Raw genomic sequence first — 27,449 nt, 5'->3', positions numbered from 1 at the left:
TGGCTCTAATTGTTCATTACTCCTAGGAAAAGGAAGGAATCGCACTACTTATTTTTTATGGATCAAGTTCCTTATTTTTTATGGAGCCTGAATGCTGAACGATCTCAAATTTGCTAGAGGAAATAAAGATTCTACGTAAAAATTAAAAACCAAAAACAAAACAACAACAACAAAACCCACAAAAGTAACATTAAACATGCACAATTCTCTGGTGAATTATATGCATATTTTTCTCCCTATTATTTGTCATTCCCTTGAATCACAGAATCACAGAATGTTAGGGATTATTCGAAGGGACCTTGAAAGCTCATACAGTGCAATTCCCCTGCCGGAGCAGGAACACCCAGATGAGGTTACACAGGAAGGTGTCCAGGCAGGTTTGAATGTCTCCAGAGTAAGAGACTCCACAACCCCCCTGGGCAGCCTGGTCCAGGCTCTGTCACTCTCACTGAGAAGTTTCTTCTCAAATTTAAGTGGAACCTTTTGTGTTCCAGTTTGCACCCATTGCCCCTTGTCTTATCATTGGTTGTCACTGAGAAGAGCCTGGCTCCATCCTCCTGACACTCACCCTTTATATATCTGTAAACATTAATGAGGTCACCCCTCAGTCTCCTCTTCTCCAAGCTCCAGAGCCCCAGCTCCCTCAGCCTTTCCTCACAGGGGAGATGCTCCACTCCCTTCAGCATCTTCGTTGCCCTAAATCATGTCAGTCTCTCAAAGTACCATCAGTGCTGGGGTAAACTCTAATTTCTTACATAAATCACCTTTTGGCCTTAAACCATAGAAAATAGGGAACTGTTAGTGCTGTTATGTAAAGACCTGTTGTCATTTTCCAAATTAGAGATACAGAATAACATTTTACAGATCAGAGATTCAACCCCAGTGTCTGTCAACCCATCCTTGAAATAAGGTATTTATTTTTCGGTGAGCAGCTTTTTCATTTTTATTTACATTCTTAATTAAGGTCTTGCTTTTGGCTTTTTGCTCATCAGCTAGTTTTTAGCAAAAAATCACAGCTAAGAATCCCTGAGGTTCAAGTCAGACTGTCACACAGAAATCTCACTTGAAAAACCAAAAAGGCAAACCCCCACACACCTCCGAATTGCAAGGTTAGAATTAGTAAAGAGGAGCTTCATACCTCGTGATAACGATAATCTGTGCAGAACAGAAATTCTAAAAATAGAGCTCTCTGGAGGAATGACTGAACATGATCGTTCAGACCCTCTCTGCTCTCGTACAGCCACCTCTCCTTGGTCTGGCAGAAATAGAAGCAAAGTCTTCTACGTCAGCAGCACCAAGTTTCATCACGGAGATGGTCAGAATTTAATACACCTCAGTATGTAGAAAAAATCTTCCCAGTCCTGCAAGAAAGGAGGATGAGCCCTGGCTCCTTCTTTTGCCTTGGCTAACACACGATGTATCCTGTCAGCACGTTGATTTCTCTCCAGTGTGAACACATACCACAGCATTCAAACAAACCTCTAACCATAAATCTAAACTCTCAGAACAATGATGTAGGGACCACCACTAATCCAGACAATGTTTGCCCGCGGCATGCCAAACCCTGCCATGCACCAACCACTCCTTTCAAGGGAGTATCATTAAGATACAGGTAAAAAAGAAAGTTGAACTCCATATATTTAAGGGAGGAGCCAAACAGCCTCAAAAAAGAGGATCTAGCTACACTCAAGATCATTTAATGGCACACATTAGCAGGATGTAATGAAATACTACAGCTGAAAGGCTCCAGAATAAGGGCTGAAGTCCCAGTATGCCAGAAGCTGAAGAAGCAGAACATCTCTGGCACACTGGCATCTCGCTGGATGCAGGACCGATGGTAAAATCTCGTGTTATGCAAGACATTAACCCAGACAGTCTTAATAGTCTCTCTGGTTTTAAATTGATAGGAACAATAAAAGATAAGATACAAAGAAATTAAATAACTAAAATTAAGAGACCACTGATAAAAACCTGGCTTTTGGATCTGCTGTGATCTCCTTTAAAGATGAAATTTGACCAGCTAAATAGCAGCCAATGCAGTATCTGAGATCAACCCCCAGATATGCGGAAAGTGCCTGAAATGGAAAATCATCTCTGACCTAGAAAACTGAAAGGAAAATGTCTGACCACAGACCTGCCCGAGATCAGACGACCGAGCAGCTCCCAGACAGCAATACCCGCCTGACAGGACGTGCTTCCTTTCGCCATCACATGGACCCCCCGTCCCACGGCCACACAACGCGGAGGGACTCGTGCTGGTGGCGGTTTGTCCTGCGAGCTCCTCACACTTGCTGGCCACAGCCGGGATGCCGGTGCAGCCACAGCGATGCTCACAGCAAGCCGAGCCCAGGCTGTGCGGTTGACCTCTGCCATGCTTGCAGCACAACTCCCCGTGTTCCCACCCCTGCTCTACACTTTCATTTCTGCCTTCGCCCTTTCCATCGCAGCTACAGGAAGCTCACATGCTGTGGGATAGCTTCACCGACCCAGCAAGCCGCGTTTGGGCACGCAGAAACATGCTCGTAACCATCTGAAACCAGATGCCCACAAATGAGGAGTGTGGTACCCTGACTTCTGCCCCCAAATATTACATATTTTATTACATTATATATTATATAAGCCCTTGTTCAGTCTCTTCAGGCACTAAAGAACGTCTGTCACTAGCACCTACTTTCACAGACTGAGAGGACTTCTCACTATGCTGTTATTTAATAAGATTTGAGCTCTTCAAAAGGAAGCAGCTGCCAAAGGCCTGGCCCTCCAGCCACGGAAGGGATAACCCTACCTAGACACGGCTGGCTGGCGGCCCAAGCTCTGACATAGCTCTGGCAACATCGGTACCTCCCAGCACCAGCAAACACCCTTGAGATACAACCTCACAACAGCAGTGCGGGTGTAACGCCAAGTGCCACACTTACGCCAAGTTTTGCTTCTCATCTCTTTTCTTCCTAGCATTAACCATCGGTGCTTAAAGGCAAAAATTATGTTTTTAAAGAGAAGCAGGGGCCACAGTATTATTCTTGACAGAATTATTAAAGCCTGAAGCAGACCATGCAATCAGTTTGGGTCAACAATGCAGCTGATGCTGATCTTCTTTCTCAAAGGAAGCAGGAGAGGCTCAGAGAAACTCAACAGCCTGAAGGCAGCAGAGATGATGCTAAGGGGGGGCTCCCATATCAAAATATAGCAGACAAGTGATACAGGAATGTAACCATCTGTAGGTATTTGACAACATTCAAAGAGTAAGAAGTACACAGAAAAGTTTCCTAATGCCAAGATCTATTTGGTACAGGATAACTTCTTTTAGGGAATAGTAGAATACTGCCTGGATGGTTTAGTATCAGCACTGGAGATACACTGCAATGAGAAGGTCCTGCTGTATTGGGACAAGCAAAGGAGAAATCTGAATTTTCATGCATGCATGATATTGTGAATGCTACGAGATACACTGATCTTGGAATAAATCAAACTAAGCTGGTGGCGTGCAGTGGGATGAAGAGCCCGCACGGCGCAGCATCACACCATCGCCACGCATAGCTGTAAACCGTAACCACCCTCCCCTCTCTGGTGCCTTCATCCTCAGCCTGGTCACCCCAAGAACAACAGGGGGAAAAACATTGACTTTCTGGCTGGTTTAGAGGTAACTTGGCCAAGTTTTGGCTAACTAGGAGAGGAAAGTGTGCTTATCAGTGTAGCAAAGTCTTCAATTGCCACTCTCTTCTAGTTCAAGGGACTGGAAGACAGCACCTTCCTCCGTAGCACAGAGGGTGGGTAATATTGACTGTTGTTGCTCAGGAACATTCTTTGTATCTATAAGAACACCACAGAATTTTGGCCCAGAGCTAAGCAAACACTTAACTTCTGTTGAACTTCACAGCCATACCTAATAAAAAACAAACACTGGAGGATTTTGGCAAGTGAGCTGGAAATGAGCAGGTAAGGACTGATGAGTTCAGCCGCGGTTTCATTACGCTTCCATGGTGAGACACAACATCTTGGCACTGAGGTTGAATGCAGGACTGAGGAGATCTTCACTCCTAATTCAAACCACTCACACGGTGCCCCATGCCTGAACTTGCTGAGATCTTGCAGCTCCGCGTGACTTCAAAGGGAGCTGCAAGGGATCGGTTTCCCACAAGGAGGGGCCCCAGTCAACCAACTCACACACCTTCTCCAGAAAAGGGTTGTACTAATGTTATTCCCAACAACTATCCAGGTGTTATTTACTCCTTTTCTCTGCATTACAAAAAAATAAAGCTAGTTTGGGAGCAAACAGATGGAAGGAGACTGAAACAGGACTCCTTAATCACATGCTTTCATGCATATAATAAAAACTGGTCGTGCATGATTCATCAATGGAAGAGGTTTGGAAAACAAATTCAGAAGGAGGGTAATCGCTCAGGCAACATATCAACACCCAGCTGAAGCATCCGCTGAACTCGAAGAGCAGGTATAGTCAGTCGGCCTCTGAGAGAGCCTGACGTGCTCGCCTGTAAAACTGGCTGCGGATGGGAAAAGGCAGATCTGAAGGGTGGCTGCTACTTGCGAGTCGCTCGCCCTCCAAAATGGAGACCAGGTGGACCGCCAGGATGAAGGGGCGTCTTCAGTACTGCATCTGGCATGAACATTAATTCTTGCAAACACAAGATTAAGAATACATTTTTCTTCCTCTCCCCACCACAAACAGCCCCGTCTGGGAAGACTGATCTGAACTACACTGAAATCAGTGGGAATCTTTTTATTGGCTTTGGATCAGACACAAGAAATGACAGTGTTTACCCTGGAGCCCAGAACATGCTTTATCCCATTGCTGCTCCGTCCTGTCTTCCCCACAGGCACAATTATTAAGAAACCTAGAAGTACAACCTTTTCCTAAGCCATGTCAATGCTGACGTGGCTTCAAAAATAGAACAAGTCAGACACTTGCAGTGAAGAAAGCAAATATAAAAGCTACCTGGGGACTTAATTAGCTTAATTAAACAAGTAGCTATATCTTTTGACTTCCTACACAATTTTAAAATTTAATTAACAGAACTGCATATATAATCAGTCATTTGTAGAGGCAATTCCCAAGGCTCTGTTCAGTCAAAAGAGCTGAAAGTCTGGGTTGGTCTAAAGCTGTTTTTTTCACATGCCTCTAGTTATTCCTTTTAATTTTTCTTGTTTAACCTCCTAACAGATCATGCTTATGGAATGTCAGATCTTTCTGTATTTTAATAAGGTAGCACCTCCACCTGAGCGTGCCTTTGTTGGACAGGTCAAGTAGCAACTTTCTCAGCCAAATACACGGTGTCTGGATTAATCAGTCCCTCTTGAATGTTTGGAGCCTGACAGCCACCTGTCTATCAAGTCAAGCACCTTAGAGAAATCCATAGGGCATTTCCAGAACAACAGCAGATTTAAAGCATTTTTCCCCCCTCATAGGGGATGAAGACTCAAAACTTTCATCTCCTGCAAATGATGTTAAATATCAAAGTTTCACTGGGAAAAATAAGCCTTTCCAATGACTACTACCACCATATGTTTAACACTCTGGAGGTAAACCCACAAATAGGTGGAGAGTTAGTCTCTCTTGTAACTCCTATAACCAGTTATTCCAGCTATTACTGTAATATTGACATTCTAATTTTTTGTTCCAGGACAGCTGTTTAAAATATTACTTTTGTTTTCAGTCAAGTTGCATAATTATAAGCTGTGTGCCAGCCATGAACAACCATGCATAACTAATGACTCTTAGCCAATCCTGGACTCTTTGATCAATTTTAGTCTGGTTTCATTTAAGAGATTACCCAGCTCAACGGGAGATTTGCTCAGGTAGGAATAGCAAGGGCTGCAACAAGACTTATCCTGTCCCATGAAAATTCCTCCTGAGAAAACCTGCTTGATGGGCTACAAATAAAATATGGATAAAAAAGGAGGTTTCCAATCTTAAAAAAAAAAAAAAAAAGTAAACTTTCAAAAGCATGACCCAAATCCTGCTCCCACTGGAGTTACACAAACTTATGTTGCTTTTGAAAAATCCCACCTCTAAAATGATGAATGATTTACGAGTAATAGTTGCAGGTGGCTGATCTTTAGTATATTTGAAAAAAAGTAACATTATAAGTTGAAAAGAGAGACAACTAGTTCAGGGGCTATTATGTTTTTGTTTTCCCTATATTCAAAACAAACAAAACCAACAAACACAAAAAAAAACAACCTAGTCTCTGGAGGGATGTCTGATCTGTTTCTCTTGAGTTTTGTGGAGGTGGGCAGGAAGCCAGTTGCCTGTTTATCAGTCCTGCAGTACTGAAGTTTCTCAAAGACCAGGCACTGATCCCAGCAGTACCACTGCTGAGCAAGAACCCACTTCTTCCAAATTTTAAGTCAAACACAAAATGAAATAGAGGATGGAGAGAGTCTAACAGTTGCATGCACACAGTGCAGTCTACCACAGAGGAGGGCTTCCATCCACTTTCATCTCACTTGGTTTGTTCAGCTTAGAGGAGACCTCATGGCGGTCACAGTTTCCTCACAAAGGGAGGAGTGGGGGCAGGCCCTGAACTCTCCTCTCTGGTGACCAGAGACAGGACCCAAGGGAATGGCAGGAAGATGTGCCAGGGGAGGTTCAGGTTGGACATTAGGAAAAGGTTCTTCACCCAGAGGGTGCTGGGCACTGGAACAGGCTCCCCAGGGAGGTGTCACGGCCCCAAGCCTGACAGTGTTCAAGAAGAGACTGGACAACACCCTCAGACACACGGTGTGAACTGTGGGGTTGTCCTGTGCAGGGACAGGAGCTGGACTCGATGAGCCTTGTGGGTCCATTCCAACTCAGGACATTCTATGATTCTATGATCCACAACCACAGGGTCAGAAATTACTTGGGTGGTAAACAAGCTGAGAAACCACAAAAGACAACCAGAACCTGGCAGTGAGGGTCTCATTTCTGAGGGCATAGAACATGCCAAGCCTGGGACGACTCTGCAAACCACCCACAGACAGCAAAGCAGGTGCTGAAACTCCCGTCTCGGAGCCTTCCTCTCTCAATTCACCTGGGCGGTTTGTTCTCAGCCCAGCCACGCGCAGGGAGGACAGTGGTCTCAGACACCGCTGACAGGTCACCATCAGCACCTCCTGCAGCCTCACATCACCGTGGGTGGCTCTGCCATGGCCGGGCACAGCCAGGCCGCAGCACAGGGCCTCCCGTCCCCATGGCTCCGGCAGCGAGCAGCCGCAGAGCTCCCGTGCAGCGAGCTGGTGGAGCAACACCCCTGAGACACAGAGCCTGGAAGGATGTCTTCCCTTTTGGGTGAAGCCTTGGGGAACGGAGAGGAGCGAAGCGGCAGCAAGCGGCAGGTGGCTCTGCTACATTTTCCCACCTGCCCAACAAACAGCATCTTGTTTGCTCCAGCAGCTGGACACGGCGGCCTGGGAAGGTGTCAGGCAGGGAGCAGAGGCTGCTCTGTGCCTCCCCAAACAGCCTCTGCACCCCCGCTGGCTGCAGGTCACCGCTTCTCAACACCTTCGTGCCGCCTCCCCCGGCTCCCTCCCACAGCCACGGCCCCTGTGAAACCACAGTCCTGTGGGCAGGACACGTTCTGCCTTTCCCCACCACCTGCGTGTACAAGTAGAGCTTTAGCTCCACTGCACACAAATTATTAAACGCAGATTTTGCTTTGTAACGCCACAGCCCATTTTCTGTCCATCTCCGGATTTTTTCCTCCCAGCCCCTCCTGCCTTCCTCCTACAGCTATTTTTAGTTATTTAAGGAATGGAGGCGGGCAGTGGGGAGCAGAATCACAGATTACTTTCATTTCCTAACAGGCAGATACCAACATCAATGCAGGACCACTAAATTAAAGGATTGCAAACGCAGGGCTTCATTTTCAGTTGTCTGAACACCTGATTACAGCAAATAAACCCATAAAACATTCAGTAGCTGTTATCAAGCTATTGGCTTTGCATAAGCAATGTATGGAAATCTGCCTGCAAAAGCCTATATATGCAATTGCAGGTAAAAGAGGCTGAAAGTGGGACAGGGTCTCTGCTCTTGAGAGGACTTAAGAGCTTTGAAAAACTAACACACACACGATCTTCTCTTTCCATTCAACAAACACTAACAACAGGTCAATAAGCCTCAACAATCAGTTATTACCAACAAAACAAAAATCTTTCAACACCTATAGAGCCACTGGGACACCACTTTAGCTATTACGCTCTGGACAGGAGTTGCGAAGGGATGATGACATACCTCACGTTTTAGGTCTCTCACCTTGTAGAAAATACCATTTTCTGTCTCCAGGTTCTGGAGATGATCAAGAAACGTATTTTGCACCACATATGTTAGCTTGGTATAACTTGGCAGAAAAAACAGGAAGTTGTGCCAGTTTTGCTATTTACAGTAAGAAAGAAATAATTCACTGATGGGTGCTGAGCAGACGAGTTGGTGGCATTTCCCATTTGGAAATGCTCCAAGGGCCAAGAGCAATGAGTTGGTGAGTGGAGTTTCCTCAGAGTAAAACACTGACATAGCTGAGCTTAGCACTGATACAACAGCCCCCAGGAAGGCAAGGGTAGGTGAGGGCTAGTGATGGAGCGAGCCCAGGTAGCCCACACACCAGCCAGCGCATACCAGAGACCTGGGTTTTGCCCAGGGGCAAACAGAACAAGAACCAGATGGAAATAGAGGAGAGTAAACAAAAAGATTGAGCAAAGAAGCAATAACAAGGCTCTTGGTCTCAAGGGGAAATTTTCCAAGGCACAGCATTCACCTGCAGTTTTAATTAACCTTATTAACAAATCTAGGCAGGCTTATGAATCATTTATGACTTTACATTAAGCAGCAAAGTCTGCATCACGGTCTGAGGTTCTCTGTTCAAGGCACTCTTGATGGTTGCACAAGGAACGTCACCACACAGCTACAGGAGGAGAGCGCTGTGTAACTTGGGGGAAATCACTGGATTGTACAGTGTCAGACACTGCCTCAATATCCTGTTTGTGGATCCAGCCCTAGGAATTGTGGTCCCCCAAACCAGCTGCAACACTCTGCAAAGTACCCCTTTGCAGCTGTCTCCCCACCACCTTGCTTCTTTACATCTTGTATTGTTCTCCAGTATTCAGTGCTGGAAAATATTTTGTTACTCATTGGTTTCATTACATAATCTTAAACTTCTCTGAAATTCTTCTCATTCAAGTCTCTGTTAGGTGTGTCACTGTTCATAAAATATCTTCCTACTACATATAATTCATTTGGTGTACTGCTGCTTTTCCATTTTTGTCCAATAGCTTTTTCTTCTTTCCATAACCAGGCCACAGCTCATGAGATCATGAGCCATTAAAATCCATAAGTCCTCTAGATATAATCCATCAAGTTTCTCAACACCCCAGGTAGAAAGGGGAAAGGTCACATCTTTCTGCTACTCCAACCATTTCTGTCAGACTCACATTTGAAGGACCAAGACCCATATTATTAACAACAGTTAAAAAGTTAAGTCCTGGTGGTATAGCAAAAGGCAATCTGCTGGAACAGTCCAGCTATTTATGGTGCTTGATCACTACTAATGGGTGCTGTAAAATCAAACAAGGATCCCAGAGTGAGATAAGCATCTTGATGCCTGCAGCTTGATGGCAGGAAGCTGGGGTTCCGCGATACAGAGATGCAAATGCAAACCAAAAACTCTGCACAGAGCTTGGTTTGCAGGCACATACCCTCTTCTTCCCTTCGGCACCAAGTGTCGAAGAGATCCGTACTTAACAGAGGGCCTTGGAACACCCACGCTATGCTGTGTGGTTGGCAGATGTTTTGTGTGCTGTATGAGGGGTCAACAGCTATCTGCCCTGATCATGGCTCACCTACCTCAGCCCAACTTCCAGAGATGCTGTAGCACTGCACTGGGATAGCTGGAACCCCAAAACATGGATGGTAGGGCTAAGGGAACCTCCATACCAGGTAGGCCCACAGTGATTGCTTTCACCCAGCGAAGCTTCCCCCACAGGCTGCCATCTCCTTGTGGCAACCCGGGTACCACATTCCTACAGCAGTGTTGCTGTCTCCTAAAGCCAACGTGATACATGGAACTGCATACATGAAATCATACACATCTGCACCTTTTCAACCAAAGACTGCAAAGCCCCTTGGAGTGCTGGGGGAATCTTTACACCACCAATTTTATAGATAAGCAAAGCAATATATGGGGATGGCAGGAGCAACGTTAGAAACAGTACTTGTGGTCTTCAAAAGCCTGGCCAACCACACTGCAGGGCAGACACACCACTGTGAAAAGCGCAAGGAGGACTCTGCAGTACCCCTGAAAGCACGGTGTGCCCAGATTGCACACCAGTCCAGACGTCAGCAAGAGTCAACTGCTCCACGGCACCAGAATCCGTCGCTCTTCTCAGTGACTATAATGTGTTGGTCTAAGTGCATTATGGGGGGAGCGTATGGGACAACACCACCACCACCACCTCTGTCAGTAAACCAATGAATTCATTTATGTGCAAAATCAAATTATCAGCAATATTAGTGATAAAAAGTGTGGTTTCAAATGACACATCTCAGCAGCATGCCAGTCTTCAGAACTACAGCTCCCATCACAGATATCCCCATCTAGAGCCATAACTGCACTACTCAGTGAGGATATGAAAAGGAGGGATTAATTCCAGCAACTTATGAAACTTGGATCCTGGCACGGACTGTAACACCATTGAGAAGCCTAAACACCTATGCTTTGACCATTTTTTCCAGATCTTGAATTAATCACAGCGACTTCTTTCTTCCTCCTCTCACTTCCTCACCTGGCAGTTTCTTAACCCAGAAACTATAAAGGACTAACATTTATATCCAGCTAGTATCAATACACCACATCTCCTTTCACACTCCATCTTGCGAGATGATCTGTCCAGTGATTTGAGACGGAAGGATGAAACAAACTATCAGATACAGGTGGCGTCTCACAGGAGAGAATCTGCTTAAGACACAGGGAAAGATGGAGAGGAAGGTTAAAAGTACTTCAGCCCACACACTAACGCCTCTCCCATTCCCTGCCAACTGTTTATGGGATTGTTTAATATCCCTGGTACACACATCCCAGAACACCATGCGAAAGCAGTAGCAGTTTCTGGCCACATAGCCAATTAGATGTTTCTAAAGGTACAAAAAAAGGAGTGCCAAGGCATACACTCCCCCGGCATTCCTGAAGGTATGACTGTTGCTCCTGCTCTCCAGATGTTCCTGCTCATGTCTACGCTCTAATCCCATGAGGTTCAGCACCGGGAGTCACAGTCAAGTCTTCACGCAGCAAAAAGAATGTAGGTTGGGATCCAGTACACGGCCGACAACACCCAGAAAGGACACACCATTGCCAGCATTTGCTTTGCCAAGTTAGATCATATCCTATTTGTATAGCGATTTTTGTTTGTGGTTTGTTTTTCTGCTTGGTTTTCTTTTGGGGAAGAAAAGAGGAGAAGAGTACAATAAACATTTCTTAACAGCAGTTAATAAAAGGCTACATAGATGAGGTTCTTCATAGTAAAGGACCCTGGATTGTACATTTGTACTGCAAGGATGATGAGAAAGGGGAAAGAAAAAAAAAAGAAGTCCTGAAATCCTGAAGCCAAGCACTGCAATAACAGGCAGACTGTCCAAGACCAAGCAATTTTTAGTCCCATCAAGTCTGTGATTACAGTTTTCCTCATCTACCTCATGAGACAGATGATCTCACCACGCACTTATGACCAGAGAGTCATAGCTGTGACTCCAGCAATTGAGCTGAAATGGGAAGGAACTGAAAAGCATCGGCCTCCAGCCTCGTCCAGGCTGCCGGACGGGTGACGAGGTGCTGTGTCACTGGGATGTGCTGTTCAGCTGACCCAGCCATCTGCCCCCATGGGAAGGACGAGGCTCTTCTGGGGCTTTCGTGTGACTGCAAGCTGATGGACAGCTTGCTGGCATCTCCCAACAGCACATTGTCACGTATTTCTCCTTTTTAATATTTCTTTTTCCCTTTCCAAAGCGTGGTTTCAACATGAGGAAGCACTTCTCAAACAACGCAACAGAGAGGTACCTTGGATTAAAGAAGAAAATTAAGAAAGGAGTGGTGGGGGAGAACCCAGAAAGGGTTTGTACAGGGAAAGGTCAGAACAGGGTTGGAGTGGTTTTGCTCATGTTAATCAAGAACACAACCTGATGCTGACCACATTTCCCACCCAGAGCTGAACATCACCTGCAAAGCTGCACATAATGTTCTCTTCAAACAGAGCTTTTGCTGGGGATCGCTGAAAGTCCAAGCACGTGGCAATCCTGAGTAAGCCAAGAGCAGGACAAGCTCCATTACACAGCCATCATATTTGGGACAACTGCTGCCATGTTCCCTCTCCAATAAATATTCAGTTTCTTTGTGCACTGAAGGCCTGGCATGTTATCTGTGCTACAGCCAGTGTTGCATGTCCTTCATATTACAAACAAACATGCCTTTAACTCCAGCCCACTAACTAATTTGTTTCAAAGTATAAATTCCCTTCTGGAGAAAAGTACTTCCCTACCTGGGTGGCACTGCTAACGTGGACATTATGCTCCTCTTTCTGTTGACAAACGTCTCTTGCTGAGAGGGGACAGGCTACCTTTTCCTGGAGTGAATAAAATTTTGCTTTGGGAATTAACCAAAGCAAAAATTTATTCACTGCAGGACAAGTCCCATCAATTTCAGTCTTATAACCTTAACCAGAGAGCTTTCACCAGCTCAGGGGAGAAATCTCTTGGACAGCATTTATCTTCGTTCAAAATAAAATCAAATAACTTCCCTTCTTTAAGGTTTACCAAGCCCTGCAATACAAAGTGAAGAAGCCAGCCAAACAGTTCCTCTGTACAAGCAGGATGCCCAGTAACGACCTTGTGGGGGTAGAAAATGAAAGAGATACAGTCACCCTAACAACTGCCATATATCCAATGACACTAACCGTTACAAATGCAATCCCTTAAGAAATGGACTAAAACACCTAATGCTGTACAATTCCTAATGTGCATGATATTGAAATAGCCCTAGATAAGAGTACAGAAGTGATGAGCTGGACCTAGCTGAGCTGGAGCTGCTGACTAGATCCCCACCACTGCTGCACCCTTAGTTTCAGCTTTTTATGAATGTTAAAGATTCCTCTTGCAGCCCAGCAGCCCTCGAAAGGCTTCTGGGACATCACCACACACAGTAATACGAAGCACTGGGGTGGTTTCGGATACTGAGATAGAAAGTCTGAACAAGTAATGACCCACTGGAAAATTTATAGCGATAGATGGAAAGATCTGGTACCCTTCAAACCCCTGTGCGTTCTGACTGCGGCTTTGAAGCAAGCCACAACACCCTCTATTGTAAAGAGCACTGTTCCTGTGGAAACAGTTGCTTAATATTGTTAGACGTGGAGTGAGAATAAATACTGTAGGTGTACAGAATTTTGCAGCTACCCATTTAGTGCCTATATGTGTATTTTTTTTTTTAAAAAAAAGGTCCTATTCCTATTGTTGATATTAAAAACAATTATCAGGCACAGATAAAAAGTATTTTTGTGCAGCTGAAGTAATTAACAAAACACAAAAAACCAAAACACACACAACAAACCCACATTTTTCTGCAAATAAAATTCCATATGCCCAGGACTATTAACAGAAGGAGATGGTTTAGTTAACCCAGAAATGAACCGCAAAACTTAAACTGAGAAAATGTCGATGAGTTTTTTTTGAGGTCAGGAGGATTCTTTCAGAACAATCTTTCGGGAGCCACTGAAGGATGTTTAAAACCAGCAAGACTCAGTTACTCTCTTCTCACCTAATGTTCATGTTCAAAACAGGAACAGGCGCTTCTGAAATGTTACTAAAATAAGAAGTAGCATTGCTTAAAAACAATGAGTACTGCATATCCATTGCTGAGGCAAGTCTCTTCGCACTAAGTTTATTTATATGTAAAAATAAGTCCACTGACCTCATATTAATCACAAACACGCCTTTCTCTATGACAAAGGGAAATTAAAAACTTGCAAGGACACATCAGAAACCTTCTGAGATCGCATCCACATCAGCCAAAACATGTGATGACCTCAATTATCATTCCTCCTCTTTGAAGAAAACCACCCAGACCCTACAATTTTGTTCTTGACAAAAATCAGAAGAATGCAATTCTTAAATGAACCACCTGTTGATTTTGGATTTAGCTTTAGTCCTTCATTCTAAAGTTATCAATTCCTGGAGTTTTGAAGTTCTCATGTCTAAGAGCTTTACCCAACAAAGTGGTAACCAGAGGCAACACAACCGGTCAAAGGGATTTCACCTCGTTACACGCAGCGCTAAGCGAGGACTGAAATGAGTGTGCGTTGTGTCCCGTCTGCCGCTCAACACGCACATCTCTATGAGCATTTCTACACGTCCAGCATGAACATCTGCACTCCTGCAGATGTGCAGCCCCACGCAGCAGCTGCTCATCCACAACAAGCTCTGAGACACGGCTTCCACCAGCTCCGGTGGGGCTCAGGGAAAATCCCAGTGTGGTTTTGTACACGTCCAACAGCAGTTGTGCTTAACTGCTGGGAAGAACATAGGGTTGATGATGAACTGATTAATCATTAATCAAGCTCTTCAGTAGACACAAGGCAAAGGGAAATGCCATCTCAGTATCAAACTTTGATTAAAAGGAGATTACTGCCCCCAGTCCCCCCCAAATCTTCCCCCCCCCCTTTTCTTCTGGGCGTCACCACTCCTCTGCAAAGGCAGCAGAATGGACGCCGCTTTCGCATGTCTCGGAAACCACAGCTCACAGCCCACCACATTAACTCATCCTGCCCTCGACTGATATTTTCTTTAGCGAGCTCGGCTGTGAAACGGGGTAGGCGAGAAGCAGAGATGTGAGCAGGAAGCGCCACACTGAGACTGCCCATGGGGCAGAGGGGGGACAAAAACCTGCTGGGTGTCCTCCTGGGTCTGCCCCATACCAACCACCAGAGCTCACAACTCTACCGAAAAAGCGCTTCTTCCTGATTAAACACAAACCCCATTCTTAGTCTGGATGATTTTGTAAGCATTCACCTAAAGGAATAGCACATGAACATATTTTGACTACAAGGGACTGAAAACCATTCTGTGAGGTTGTGCAGCATAGCCTGAATTTTTGATGCTTTATTCCTGAGCCAGTCAGATGCTTCAGAATCCAAGAGTTTACTCTCTGTTTCAAGACTGTCACTCCAATAAGCCTTAAGGATTAGGGTACAGTGAGTCCTTGCCCGCAGAGACAGCCCCTTAGCAGTAAACCCAGTCCCCCCCATCCTTCAGGTAGAGCTAGAAGTCTTAGCCTCAACCTACAGAGATCTGGAACATGCAAGAGAAATAATTTCTACTTCTCTAACATTATTGCCCACTTCTTTGGTCTGCATCACAGCGCTTTTGGCCTTCAAAGGGAAAGAATAAGGCCCTGCTGTCTGGGCTCACTAGCGCAGCTCTAGAACTTGCTCCTTTCTCGGACAAGAGCACAATGAACTTGATGTTATTCTACTCTTATGTCAAAACCCCTTAGCAAGATTTTGCCAAGTAAAGTCAAAGATATTCCTTCCTAGAATCAAGAAGATGGGGAAAGATTTTATCATCTTTATTGGCAAAACAGGTAAAATATTACTTGAGCTAATTATTTGAAAATGGGGTCAAAATGAGTTGCTAAGTACTGATGGGGCTAATTTTTGGAAGGAAGATGGCTCATGCTAGGCACAGCAGGGTTTCTAGCCAGTTTTGCTACACACCAAACCAAGAACAGCTTTGTTGTTTGTATAGTAGCTAATAAGCCACCCCAATTATGTCCCACTATGTTAAGCAATAATAATAAATAATGAATAATTAATAAACTCGCTTTTTTTTTTCCCTTCGCGTAGGTCTGTAAGCTACCACTTCATGAGTCCCTTGCAGAGACAAGAGGCTGAACTATTAAGAAAGGAAACCACGTGTCATTTCCAACCATCGCCGCTCAGTCGCCCTCCCTCGCAAGCCAGTCTGAGCCATTCTTGCAGGAGCACCCAAAGCTCCTACACTGGAGCTTTGCTTAGCTCCTCGCTTAGCTCCTACACGTTATTAAGTAAACAGCTAATAAAGTGCTAGGTGTGGGGCTCCATCTCACAAACTGATTATCAGCAGCAATACTCTCACAAAGATCTATTAGGAGATGGAGGATCACCCTACACGTTTGACACCAGTGTAGCTTTTGCATTAGTGTGTTCCAACTGAGTGGCTTTGACACAAAATCCCACCATGGATTTGGGCTGCATAGGAACATTTTCCTCACATGGTTACATTTTCTTCCAGGCTAAGCAGCAAACTGCCTTACAGAATAAATTTGCATTGAATATATTAATGTTAGATGCCTCAGTCTGTGAATGACCCAGAAAATAAACTCATTGCACGGAAGCCAATTCCTTCCTCCTTCTCAGAGCTCCATGAGCACTCACTGTCCTCAATAAATAATGTACAATCCAGACATCATTATAAACCCTTGTTGCATACAAGGAGGAAGAAAGAAATGTCCAGTTCTTCACTGAATTAGACCAGTGCAAAGCTGGCAGCATAACTCCATTGATGCCTTTGGGAACCCACCCATGTAAACCTTGCAAGCAAAAGCAGAGGCAAGCACCGGGCTCCTATTTTGCTGAAATCTCACAGAAGACACAAGCAAACTTTTTATAGAGTGACATTTTACAACAAGTAAGAAAGGAAAAAGACGACTTTCACATTAATGTTATTAAAAATATACGCCAAAAAGAAGTGAGGTAGGGAGAGCATCTTCTCATGCAATGTGCCAGAGTTTACATGTGAGGGGAGGATAAGAATTGGGCCCTACTGCCTGAAAGGGTTTCTCCCTCTCTTCTTCAGATTTAAAGCATTTAAAATGTAAAGGAATTGAACAATATGAGATAGAAGAAAATATTCAGTAAATCAATCCCCAGATTTCACAACTCAGAGCAACATATTTTTCCTCTGCTCTTCACTCCTGCGAAAAAAAACAAACAAGTTACATAGTCTTGTTTACCAAGGAAAATACATTCAGGACAAAGCAGGAATTCAAACAGGATAAGCTAGTTTTTCATTAGTTGTTCTTGATCTAAACCACCTTCATTATTCTGAAGGAACTTAGCCCAGAATTGAATACATTTAGTACAAGATGAACACACTGACCAGCCTAGGTGGAGAAAAACACTCTAGAGACCAACTCACATGTAGACAGACCAGCTCCAATGCTATCGGGGACAGCATTTATTTGCAACTGTTTTGTCAGATAAAGGCACTTAGGAGTACAGACATGCCATGCTGATTTTTAGCGTCACAGCAAAACTGTCCCCCTCTTTCCCATCCAGACCCAGGGAAATGACACAACCCCAAGTGATCTCGCTGACAGCACGTGTCTCTCTCTGACTCACACCCACAGCACTCGGCGCAGTTACGACCGATCCCTGCCTGAATCTGCTACAGCATCTATAAAACTGTGAACGTGTATTTTCTATCCAAAAAGTAATAAAAGGATACCCAAACTAAGACTCCATTGCTACTCTAGGAGGTTTAAGATACTAAAGCAAGTGGAGATGTGTATGAAGAACTTAATTTGCAGTGACATCTTGCTTACATGACAAAGTAAAATTAAATTTACTCAAATGAAAAACATAAAATACAGTACTATGCTAAAATGGAGACTAATGACAAAGACGTAAGAAAAAAAAAAAAAAGAAACGACTAAAGGAAAAGCAGAAACCACAGAGCAGGCCAGAGAGAGCTAGAAACCAGACGTGCTGTAGGGAGGTATGAGCTGCTTTTTCAGACCAAATCAGACCAGCTGACCCGTTTAAATCCTCCCTCTGAGGACGGCTGATGCTAAATGTATGAGACAACGGCAGGAAAAACATCTCTAGTGTTCGGATATGGAACAACCATCTCAAACCTCTCCTCAGCCCTAGATGCACATTGTCAGATTGTTACTATAATTCTTACTATTAGGTGTAATGTCCTGAGACAGCATAGATACACAGCCTGTTCCTCACATCCTCCTCCTCACCTGCACCCATCTGAGAGGTTACAGGGCTCTGCTGATCTGTCAAGTGATTTCACACTGCAAATTACTTCATCAATTTATTTTGTTTAATGCCCAGCAGACATACAATACTCATACACTCAGTCACACATTTAGAAGTATGTCTTGCGTGGACGTATTTTTTTGTGCTGGCGAAGCTCGTGGGTGACAACAGTCACAGCAGGATCAGAATCACAGAATGTCAGGGACTGGAAGGGACCTCGAAAGCTCATCCAGTGCAATCCCCCCATGGAGCAGGAAAACCCAGATGAGGTTACACAGGAAGGTGTCCAGGCGGGTTGGAATGTCTGCAGAGAAGGAGACTCCACAACCTCCCTGGGCAGCCTGGGCCAGGCTCTGTTATCCTCACCATGAAGAAGTTTCTTCTCATATTTAAGTGGAACCTCTTGTGTTCCAGTTTGTACCCATTGCCCCTTGTCCTATCACTGGTTGTCACCAAGAAGAGCCTGGCTCCCTCCTCCTGACACTCACTATTTATATATTTATAAACATTAATGAGGTCACCCCTCAGTCTCCTCTTCTCCAAGCTCCAGAGCCCCAGCTCCCTCAGCCTTGCCTCATAAAGGAGATGCTCTACTCCATCATCTTCGTGGCTCTGCACTGGACTCTCTCCAGCAGTTCCCTGTCCTTCTGGAACTGAGGATGCTCTGACGAGCTGTGTTGACCCAAAGGGCAGGTCCACGCTGCATCATGGAGAGCAGAAATCCCCACTCAGGGTCACGGAGAGCCAGCAGACAAGCTGAAATCGTATTCCAGACCTGAAGACCCAGAGCGGCAGAGCTGCTAGCCTTCCCAGGCTGGGCTTCATCGCTTTGCGAGGTGACACTGAGAGGAGATGACCCTGGATGTGACATCCATCTGTCACACAGACAAGATGCAGATATCCTCCATGTGTGGTGGATGCACCTCTTTGTCTTGAAGGCTAAATCCCTCCAACAGGACATGGATCACTGGTGGGCTAGAGAGCACGAGGCTTTCTGGAGATGCAGTTAGGAAAATAGTGGCTGAAAACAAGCTGGAGGCTGCCAGATGAATTCTTCCACCTGCCCCACATCTGAGCAGCCCCAGGACAAAGCAAAGCAGGCAGCGGGACATCAGCCGGTAAAACTGCTCTGGCAGCCTCTGGGATAGATCTGGCCATCGATTAGATGCCTCTGGTCTAGTGTAACGAGGGCGCACAAGGCCTCACAGGGGCAGTGAAAAAGCAATTTTTTCCATCACCTTGGGTCCAGCACCGATGCCCAGATTTTAGCGCTGAATATCGGTAGCACCAGAATTGCTCAGGAAGGCTTGCTCTCACACAGCGTCGTGCTAACAGAACAAAGCCCAGCTTACATCTGTTCATGGCGCTGGCTTTCAAAATAAAACAGGATGGTTTCCTCAGTGATTGACTTCCCTGAGCAACGAGAACATCTCATGATCTCAAAGAATTAAAAAATGTCATTGGCATTGCAGAAATTTAACTCATTTGTCTGGCCTACCCTAAGTGGCTTAGCAACTTTAATTGGAAGCTTCAGGATGCACTTTATTTTAGACATACATTTGCTATCTTTGATGTAATTATATAAAGCAAGTCTCTCCCTCGCAACCAGCCAGAACTTCTTGTACCAGCGCAACTGAGGGCACAGCTTGGGAGAGCAACAGCCACCTGGTGAGCTCCATCAGGACACGGCGCCAGGTCAGTGGCCAGGGACTCAGGCTGGTTCACTCCACGGCCCCACTAATAACACAGGGGCAGAATAAGCGATCAGAACAAAGATTGCTCACTGCATTCAGAATAAATTAAATCTGCAGCATGGTTTGACATATATTAACTGCGTGCCTACCTAGGCTGAGATTTGGGAGGCAAGAAGGCACGATGCCTGATCCAGAATCCTTTACAAAAGCTGCCAGCAACTCGTTTCACTTGATAACTCTTCTCCGTGTCTTTTTCTCCATGGTTACTCAAAAGGTCCCTGATTTCTTGATTGTATTAGCAAAGCACAATAGTTACAATCAAGCCTAAAACATCAAAGGAGCTTTAATAGTTTACAAAGAAAGGGTGGGAGTCTTATTCACTTCAGTAAGGGATATGCTTTTATATTGAATTACACTGTAAATCAGTAGACTTTCTAATGGCATTTCAATAGCTTAAATGGTCCCCTTGACAATCTTTTCTGCGGAGTTTATTGCCTATAAGCTCAAAATGGCCAGAAACCAAATCATTACTCAGAAAATACTCCAAACAGAAAGCCTCAGATGGCCTGGATGAAATGCATTTTTTACAGAAAGGCCAGTGGTGAAAGCTAAATATAAAACACGAACAGAGCGAGGCGAGGCTGGCGGTGGCAGACAGCGGGCTGGGGACGGAGCTTCCTGGGGTGCTGGGCTCATTCGTGCTGCGGTCGCCCCGCTGGCCCCGGCCCCCTCCTCCTCCTCGTCCTCCACACACATCCTCTCTGAAAAGAGCAACCCCAGGCTGGGGACACGGGGCTGCAGACACCCTCAGGGCTGCTTCTGCCATGACCAATGCTGCTGGAGGAGACCCAAGCGTCAGCCCTTGGCCTGTCCCCTCTGGGGACTCTCCCAGCTGATGGGGGGCACTGGGCTATGGCTGGAAACTGGAGTGCCCACCATGCTGCCGAGCCAGAGAGCCTGGGTACCTTTCAGTAGGGTTTGAGTTGAGGTTTTGGCTCAGTGGCTCCTCACAACTGGGGAAAGTCATGTGGTGACACTCGCACAGCCTGTCCCAGCCAAACTACACTGTGTAGGAAACTGTGCACCTCTCCTGCACACCTCTCTGATGTACCCAGAGCCCTTCCCAACTCCAACAGCATCAAAGCAAGTCTTTTCAAGACAAAGTTATGGAAAATCAGACTAAGCAACTCACTAGAAAGCTGGTACCACAACAGGACTGGGCACTCAGCTGTATCAAGGCAAGCCAGACTCATACCCCAAGTTCAAAGCCAGGGCACAAATTCCAATCCCACAGACCCCCACTGGCATCCCAGTGGCTCTGACCACCGCAAACAGGCTCTTCTCACACTTAGATCAAACCTGTCCAGCCTAACACACTTTCAGGTAAAACACGTGTTCTCCAAGAATGCTCACAGTTGCATTTATTGCCTGTGCAATAAACACAGGCCGTTTATTGGCGAGGAGTTCATGGATGAGTGAGAAATAGGATTCCTATCCAGCTCAGCTTCTGATGCTGAAACCAGGCAGTAAGCGTGCAGCTCCTCGTGACACGCTCAGCTTTACTCTTATCCACCTTGATCAGTAGAACTGTTATTAGCTTCAGCCCTCCCCAGGTTTATTTAATACCTGACAAAGAGCAACATTCTTTCCTCTGTTTATTACAGCCTTTATTTTAGGCTGCAGCGTAGCCTCGGTGCACGGGACTCCGCTTGTATTTTGAAGGGTTTGATCGCAGGGCCAAAGCACAGCTGTATGCTAAAGGAAAGAAACAGAAGCTGAAATTCTGGTAGCTTTCAAAAACTTTTTTCTTACCTCCTGCAGCAGGTGTTTCTCTCCACTATTCCCATTCAACATAATAACTCCACATCAGTGATAATAATTACAGAAACAACTTAAAACTTATCAAGAAACAGGGAACCAGCTTAGTTTACTCAAGGCCAGTTTGCAATTAATGCGTAGCGTGACTTTGACATAGATCAGAGTTCCATGTACATGTCATGTGCATGGAAACAAAGTCATATGGACAGATTGTTATTGCTCTTCACCTCAGCCTGCTACTGCCTGTGGAAGGAGACTCCATTTACTGCTGCTCTACAAGCTGCAGCCCACCTGTATAGGTGGGCACAGGCTGATGCAGACACAAAATACTGCACCGCGAAGTCCTCTGTCAACAGTTATAAGGCATTTTTGGCTTCCTGATGCAAGCTTTGCCCACCTGGAGAACACTCTGCAGCAAAAGGAGCGTTAAAACAAGAAGCAACCGTATCGTATTTGACCTGCAGCACCCTTGTTCTCTGCCAAGGTCGTGTTGCTCTGGGGAAGAAGTTGCATTCTCCTTTAACTCTTCAGTTGAAGGTTCAATAAATAAAATTGCATATAAACATGGGTAAAACACAGTTCTTTTTGCCTTCAGAAAGAAAAAACTCCTAGAAAAGGATACAGGCGAAAAAGCTCAAGTTAAGGAATTCATTAGAATTATTTGTCTTAATCTCTTCCTGCACACATGAGCAAATGGTAACAAACTCATCAGGAAATTGCGATTGGCTCATTAATCTTACAGTCCATCTGTTATCTAATTTCCTTTGGTATAATCTGATAATTCGCTACTTCAAGATCAAGGTTTAATTTTAACTCCTTGTTAAATTATGACATCTCTACCCAGGGACTAACAATTTTTACAATCGTAATCAAATAATTCCTTAGTAACAACGCAATTCAGTATCTGTAAATAGTGCTTCCCCAAGCTTGAAATTTACTTCGGCTACTATATAAAACTCAGAGGAATAATCCTGTGTATGGTAAACATCTCCCCTTTCAGTTACAAGACAGTACTCCAAATTATTTGTGTTGTTTCACTGACATATCACTGCTTCTTATACTGCACTCAGAGACAGTTAAAGAGGGGATAGTACCTTTTAAAGATGCATATGCTGAGTAAAAAGAGTTTAGCACATGCTAGTGCAAAATTAAACGCTTTAAAAAGACAAGTTTCAACCCTGACGTAAATCATAACATAGCAGCTTTCGGACAGCAGCCAGCTTAATCCTCCGCTGCGCTGCACCTGGCAGGGTCATGCGCACCTGTGTAAAATGCTGCCATTCAGGTTTGCACAATTTCACACCCACACAGGAAAATGCCTACCAGAAAGAACAAGGTACCGGAGAGATCGCTCCCGGTTTTAACTACATTAAAGCATGCTGAAGGCAAGATGGCATTTAATTGACAATATTAATAAAAACTAGTGCTTTGCAACTTGATGAGTAAATATAAGAAATGGGAAACAGAAGGATCTTGAAGTTAATGAGCTCTTACAGATTTCATCTGTGTAAAATTGGTCAAATGTGTTTAACAACTTACAGGCAAATTAAAAAATATCCAGACTGTGCCAACGTGTTTGCTAGAAAGACTTCAGACAACAATCAAAACAGTTAGGAGGAAAAGGATCAGTTTTGAAGAGCCTCTGGAACATGGATTTTAATGCAAACCTTGAATGGAGAACTCTGTCCCAGTACTCGGTGGGATGACTCAGGTGTAGAAGCATTACTGATGAGACAGCTCACGTCCATACACTTACTCATGTGCGTAAGTGTTTGGGGTCATAATTGCAGTGATGTACCTGCAAGTCATGCGGGAAGCACCAACGCTTCCACACTGACTGCTCCTACCTGCCTCTCGCTGACAGTTCTACAGTTCTCACCAGAGGTAGTGACCAATGTTACAACTAATCCCCCCCCCCCCCTTTTTTTTTTTTCTTAAATAGCAGGAGAAAATCCACATTTATAAACAGGGCAGCATGAGCCCGAGAGCTCAGGCCAAAACTTTCAGGCCAGCACGTGAGCTGAGGGAACGTCCCAGGTAATCCCCGGCAATCCGGAGGAATGCTCAGGGCGCGGAGGCAGCCAGCTGCCCTGCCCGGCTCTTAGCAATCCAAGGAGCATGTGGAGTTTACCTGGTAAGTGAACGGGAAAATTCTATTTCAAATCAAAACGAAACATTGTGTGCAGACAATTAAGTGTAAACCAGGTTAAACTTTGAGGATTCACCAATTTTCCCCTCACTCCATTCACTCCTTCCTTGCCTGTATGTGCTTTTGCTTTGGGGATGGAAAGAGGGCAGCATGAAGGATTTTGAAGTGGAGGTGATGCAAATCATCTACAAATCCTTTGTGAGGTCTTGTATCGTGCCAGCAGTTCCTGGACCTGGCGTTAGTACAAACCAGCATTTCCTACTCTTCTGATTACACAAAACCCCGTGACAGCCTTGCTAGATTTATCAAGACATATTAGATTATCAGAGCAAGATGCTGTTCCCTGTCATCATGTGATCCTGGCTGCACGCTACGTGAGATGGAAACGAAGCAAGTCAAAAGCAGGGAGAGAGGAGAAAGGGAACAGAAGATGAACACTTGCTCACTCCCCACTAAATCCACCCCAGCTGTAATTTATAGCCATTAACTAGAAAGGAGAGTAGCAGCTCTCAGCCTCTGTCTACATGCCCAGAAATAACATCAGTTTACATCAGTCTGGTTAAAAAATGTTGCAGATTTCCCATCCCATCACACCCATCAACTCACAGGAGTTTATAAAACATGCGCCTATCCAGCAGGGATAAGAAACTTTTCCATCACCAAAGACCAAACAAGCATTTCAGGGCACAGACTACATCTGCCCTAAAAATCTGTACTGCAGGATGGATGAAATGAAAGAATCAGTGGGCCCCTGGACACAAATCCATCCACACCAGCGGCAATATTATTATAGATGTTTTAGTAATGTGAATAAGGCCACCAGCTTTCCAACAGACCAGCCCCATCCCACATGTAACCAGAACCAGTGCGACCAGGACTACGGCCTCTCAAGAGGATGGGGCCTCTCTCAACAGCAAAGAGGAAACACCCCAAAAAATCAAACACAAAGAAACCCCTCAAAACCACATTTCTCTGTCCTGAGCTCACTCCTTTGCCCTGGCCCACAGAGGTCTGCTCTGTATTTAAAAGTGTTCTAGGACAAGTCCCTGGAGCAGTTTCTCTCCAGTGGCACCACTAGCCTAAGAGTGACTATCTTTAATGCACAAACCTCAAGACTATCCATAGGGTACACAATAAGAATTAAGAAAAAGAAAAAGTACCAATATACACCTATGAACCAGTTCTGTGGCTGGTATTCCCCTGTAATCACCCCAGAGGTGTAGCATCACACCTCAGTCACAGACACCAGCTGAGAACAGAAAGTACCATCCTCCTCCCCAGCGATACGATCGAGATGCCTATCTGTTCTCTACATGTCAGCTCTCCTTCCTCCGTGTCTGATTTTATTGTGGTGGTTACCTGACCACACGTGCTGAACTTCCTGGCCTCAAAAAGTTAATACCTGTATTAACCTCGGAAATTCTCAGCTCTTCTGCACGGTCTCCACCGAGAAGAAATGTCTTTTGTTTTTTAACCTTCTTTTTTAATCTAACACTTAAAAGCAAACTACTGTCTGGAGCAATACAGTACTGAAAGCAAAGCAACAACTTCAGAGCCTGTACTATTCCTTTCACTTACTACTAGGACTAAGACATAACTGAGGTTCTCTGGGCCAGATGCAAGTGACATCTACTTGGAAATAACCTAGAATTAGCTGCAAGTGAAACTGTGTTCACCCAGCGCAGTGGTGTACATCATAGACACAAGGCCAGTCCTGCCATTCTGTTAAGAAGTCAAAGAAATTCGCACGCACACATCAAACAGTTGTGCAAGCATGTGTAGATCTGAGCAGAAATACATCCAACCCCAGGTATGCAAGTTCCCAAGCCTGTCTCTGTGTGCTAAGCAGGAAAAGGAAGGTATGTGACTGTGAGAGTCTGCAGGTGGACTGTGACAGTGATATACAAGTCTCCTCTCTGCTATATCTACCAAGAGGAGAGAGCTCACAGCCCTCAGCTACAGGGTCTTGACCCTCAAACTATGACAGCTGAGACTTTTTGCTCCAAATGCATCAGCTGAAAGAGCAGACTGATGAGCAAATCTAAAGCACAAGGGCACAAAGACATGCACGAAGGTACACCTGTGTAAATGCAGACGCACACTGAGCTGCCTGCATCTGCAGTACAGGCGTGCAAGGACAAGCCCCTGCTCTGCAAATACCCTTCGAGCGCCTTCATTCATTCAGAGAGGAGCCTGACTCCAGCTTCTCCTTGAGGTGGCTACTTACCCAGCCTTCGAAGCTGTCGCTGGGGCCCGCGGAGCGCAGGAGGTCCTGGAAGTGCAAGGTGCAGTTGGCCACAAAGTCGTCGTAGCCGATGGGGGTGTCGTGGAAGACGGACAGCTCGATCTGATGGCCATCGGTAACCGTGGCAGAGAACTCCTCGTTGTAGGTGGGCTTGTTGGTCTTCTGCTTGGTGCTGGTCTGCCCGACGCGCACCTGGTCCACGCTGATGGTGACATAGGGGTCCAAGAGCTGGTAGCCCTTGCGGAACAGCGAGTGCCGGAGGGACCAGCGGGTGGGCTGCAGACCCACCGCCTCCCCGATACGCACCTTCAGGTACCCGTTGAACTTCATAGCTCCGGACATGGCCGCCCCGCCGGGAGCCCGGCGGAGAGCCAGACCCCTCTCCCGCGGAGCCGGGCCGGTCGCCAGCCCCGCCGCGTCTCTTCAGGGGGCCGGGCGGCGGCGGCGCACCCGCCCCCGGGCCATGCCGGGGCCCCGGAACCGCCGCCCCCCGCGCACCGCCCACCTCCCGCGGCCCCGGGCAGCCGCTCCGCCGCCCAGCACCGCCGCAGTGCCCGGCCCGGGCCTCTCCTGCCGTGGGGCAGCGGCGCGGCTCGGGACACCTGGGGCGTGGGACGGCGCCGGGCGGGGAGGAGCTGCCAACCCGCCTTGCGAGGGCGGGCACGGGGTGGGGAGCGGGCGGGACGGGCGCTCCTACGGCACGGCACGGTCCGGCCCGGCCTCGGCGGCTCCCCCCGCTGATAGCACAGGTGCGGCCGGGAGCCCCGCCGAGGGAGCCAGGAGAAGCGCGGCGGGGCGAACAGTGACAGTGCGGGGCGCGGAGCCTGCCGGGCAAACACATTTCCCTGCCCCGCACACACGGGGCGCGGACCCCCCGGGTCTCCCGCACACCCCCCGGCTGCCGCAGTCCCTTCCTGGCCCGGTTCACACCTCCCGAGGCTGCCCCTGGTCGCACCTGCGGTGTAATCGCCGGCACAGCTGCACCGGGAGGGCGGTGACACAGCCCGGTGTCATCTCAGCTGCTTTGGACTTTGTTTTGTGCAGCACCGAAGCAGCGCATTTAACTGTAGCAACCTGTAGAGATAATGGAAAGATAAGTTGTTTTTACTGTTGAAAAGCTTAATGTTACAACTCTGCATCTTGGGATTAATTGTATGTGATTAACATTCTTGGCACTCTGTGCGCGGGGTTTGTTTTGGGGTGGATTTCTTTGGGGTTTTCATTGCACTTAATGAAGTCAGAATTGAAATACTTTTAATGGATTTCCAAACTTCACGTCAAATTGGTGTGGACTGGGCAGGGGAACAATGAAATCCTGCTTTCCTGGTGATGCTGTTTGGCCTACATTCCCTGAATTAGCTTGCAATCCCTGCAGCGGAAGAAGATGCAGTTGTTTGAAAGTCCCAGCGACAGCTGGATGGTGCCAAGGCTGGCTGAGAGACTGCGGCCTCTTTTTTGTGTGTGTGTTCCTTTCATCTTTTTT

The 27,449-nt window shown here is 46.1% G+C and overlaps 1 protein-coding gene across 1 annotated transcript in view; it reads right to left on the bottom strand.

The window, feature by feature from the left end:
- Positions 1–26,446, bottom strand: part of PRKCH (protein kinase C eta) — a 121,620-nt gene extending 95,174 nt beyond the window's left edge. Inside the window, exon 1 of the mRNA XM_082059466.1 lies at positions 25,949–26,446. Coding sequence (XP_081915592.1) covers positions 25,949–26,308 — 360 coding nt within the window. The 5' untranslated portion in view covers positions 26,309–26,446. The remainder of the gene's footprint in view (positions 1–25,948) is intronic.
- Positions 26,447–27,449: the final 1,003 nt, after the last annotated feature.

Source organism: Streptopelia decaocto (assembly GCF_964273445.1).
Source record: "Streptopelia decaocto genome assembly, chromosome: 7".
NCBI classification, from domain to species: domain Eukaryota; kingdom Metazoa; phylum Chordata; class Aves; order Columbiformes; family Columbidae; genus Streptopelia; species Streptopelia decaocto.
Note: the sequence above shows the minus strand (reverse complement) of the source record. Positions and strands in the feature narration are given on the sequence as shown.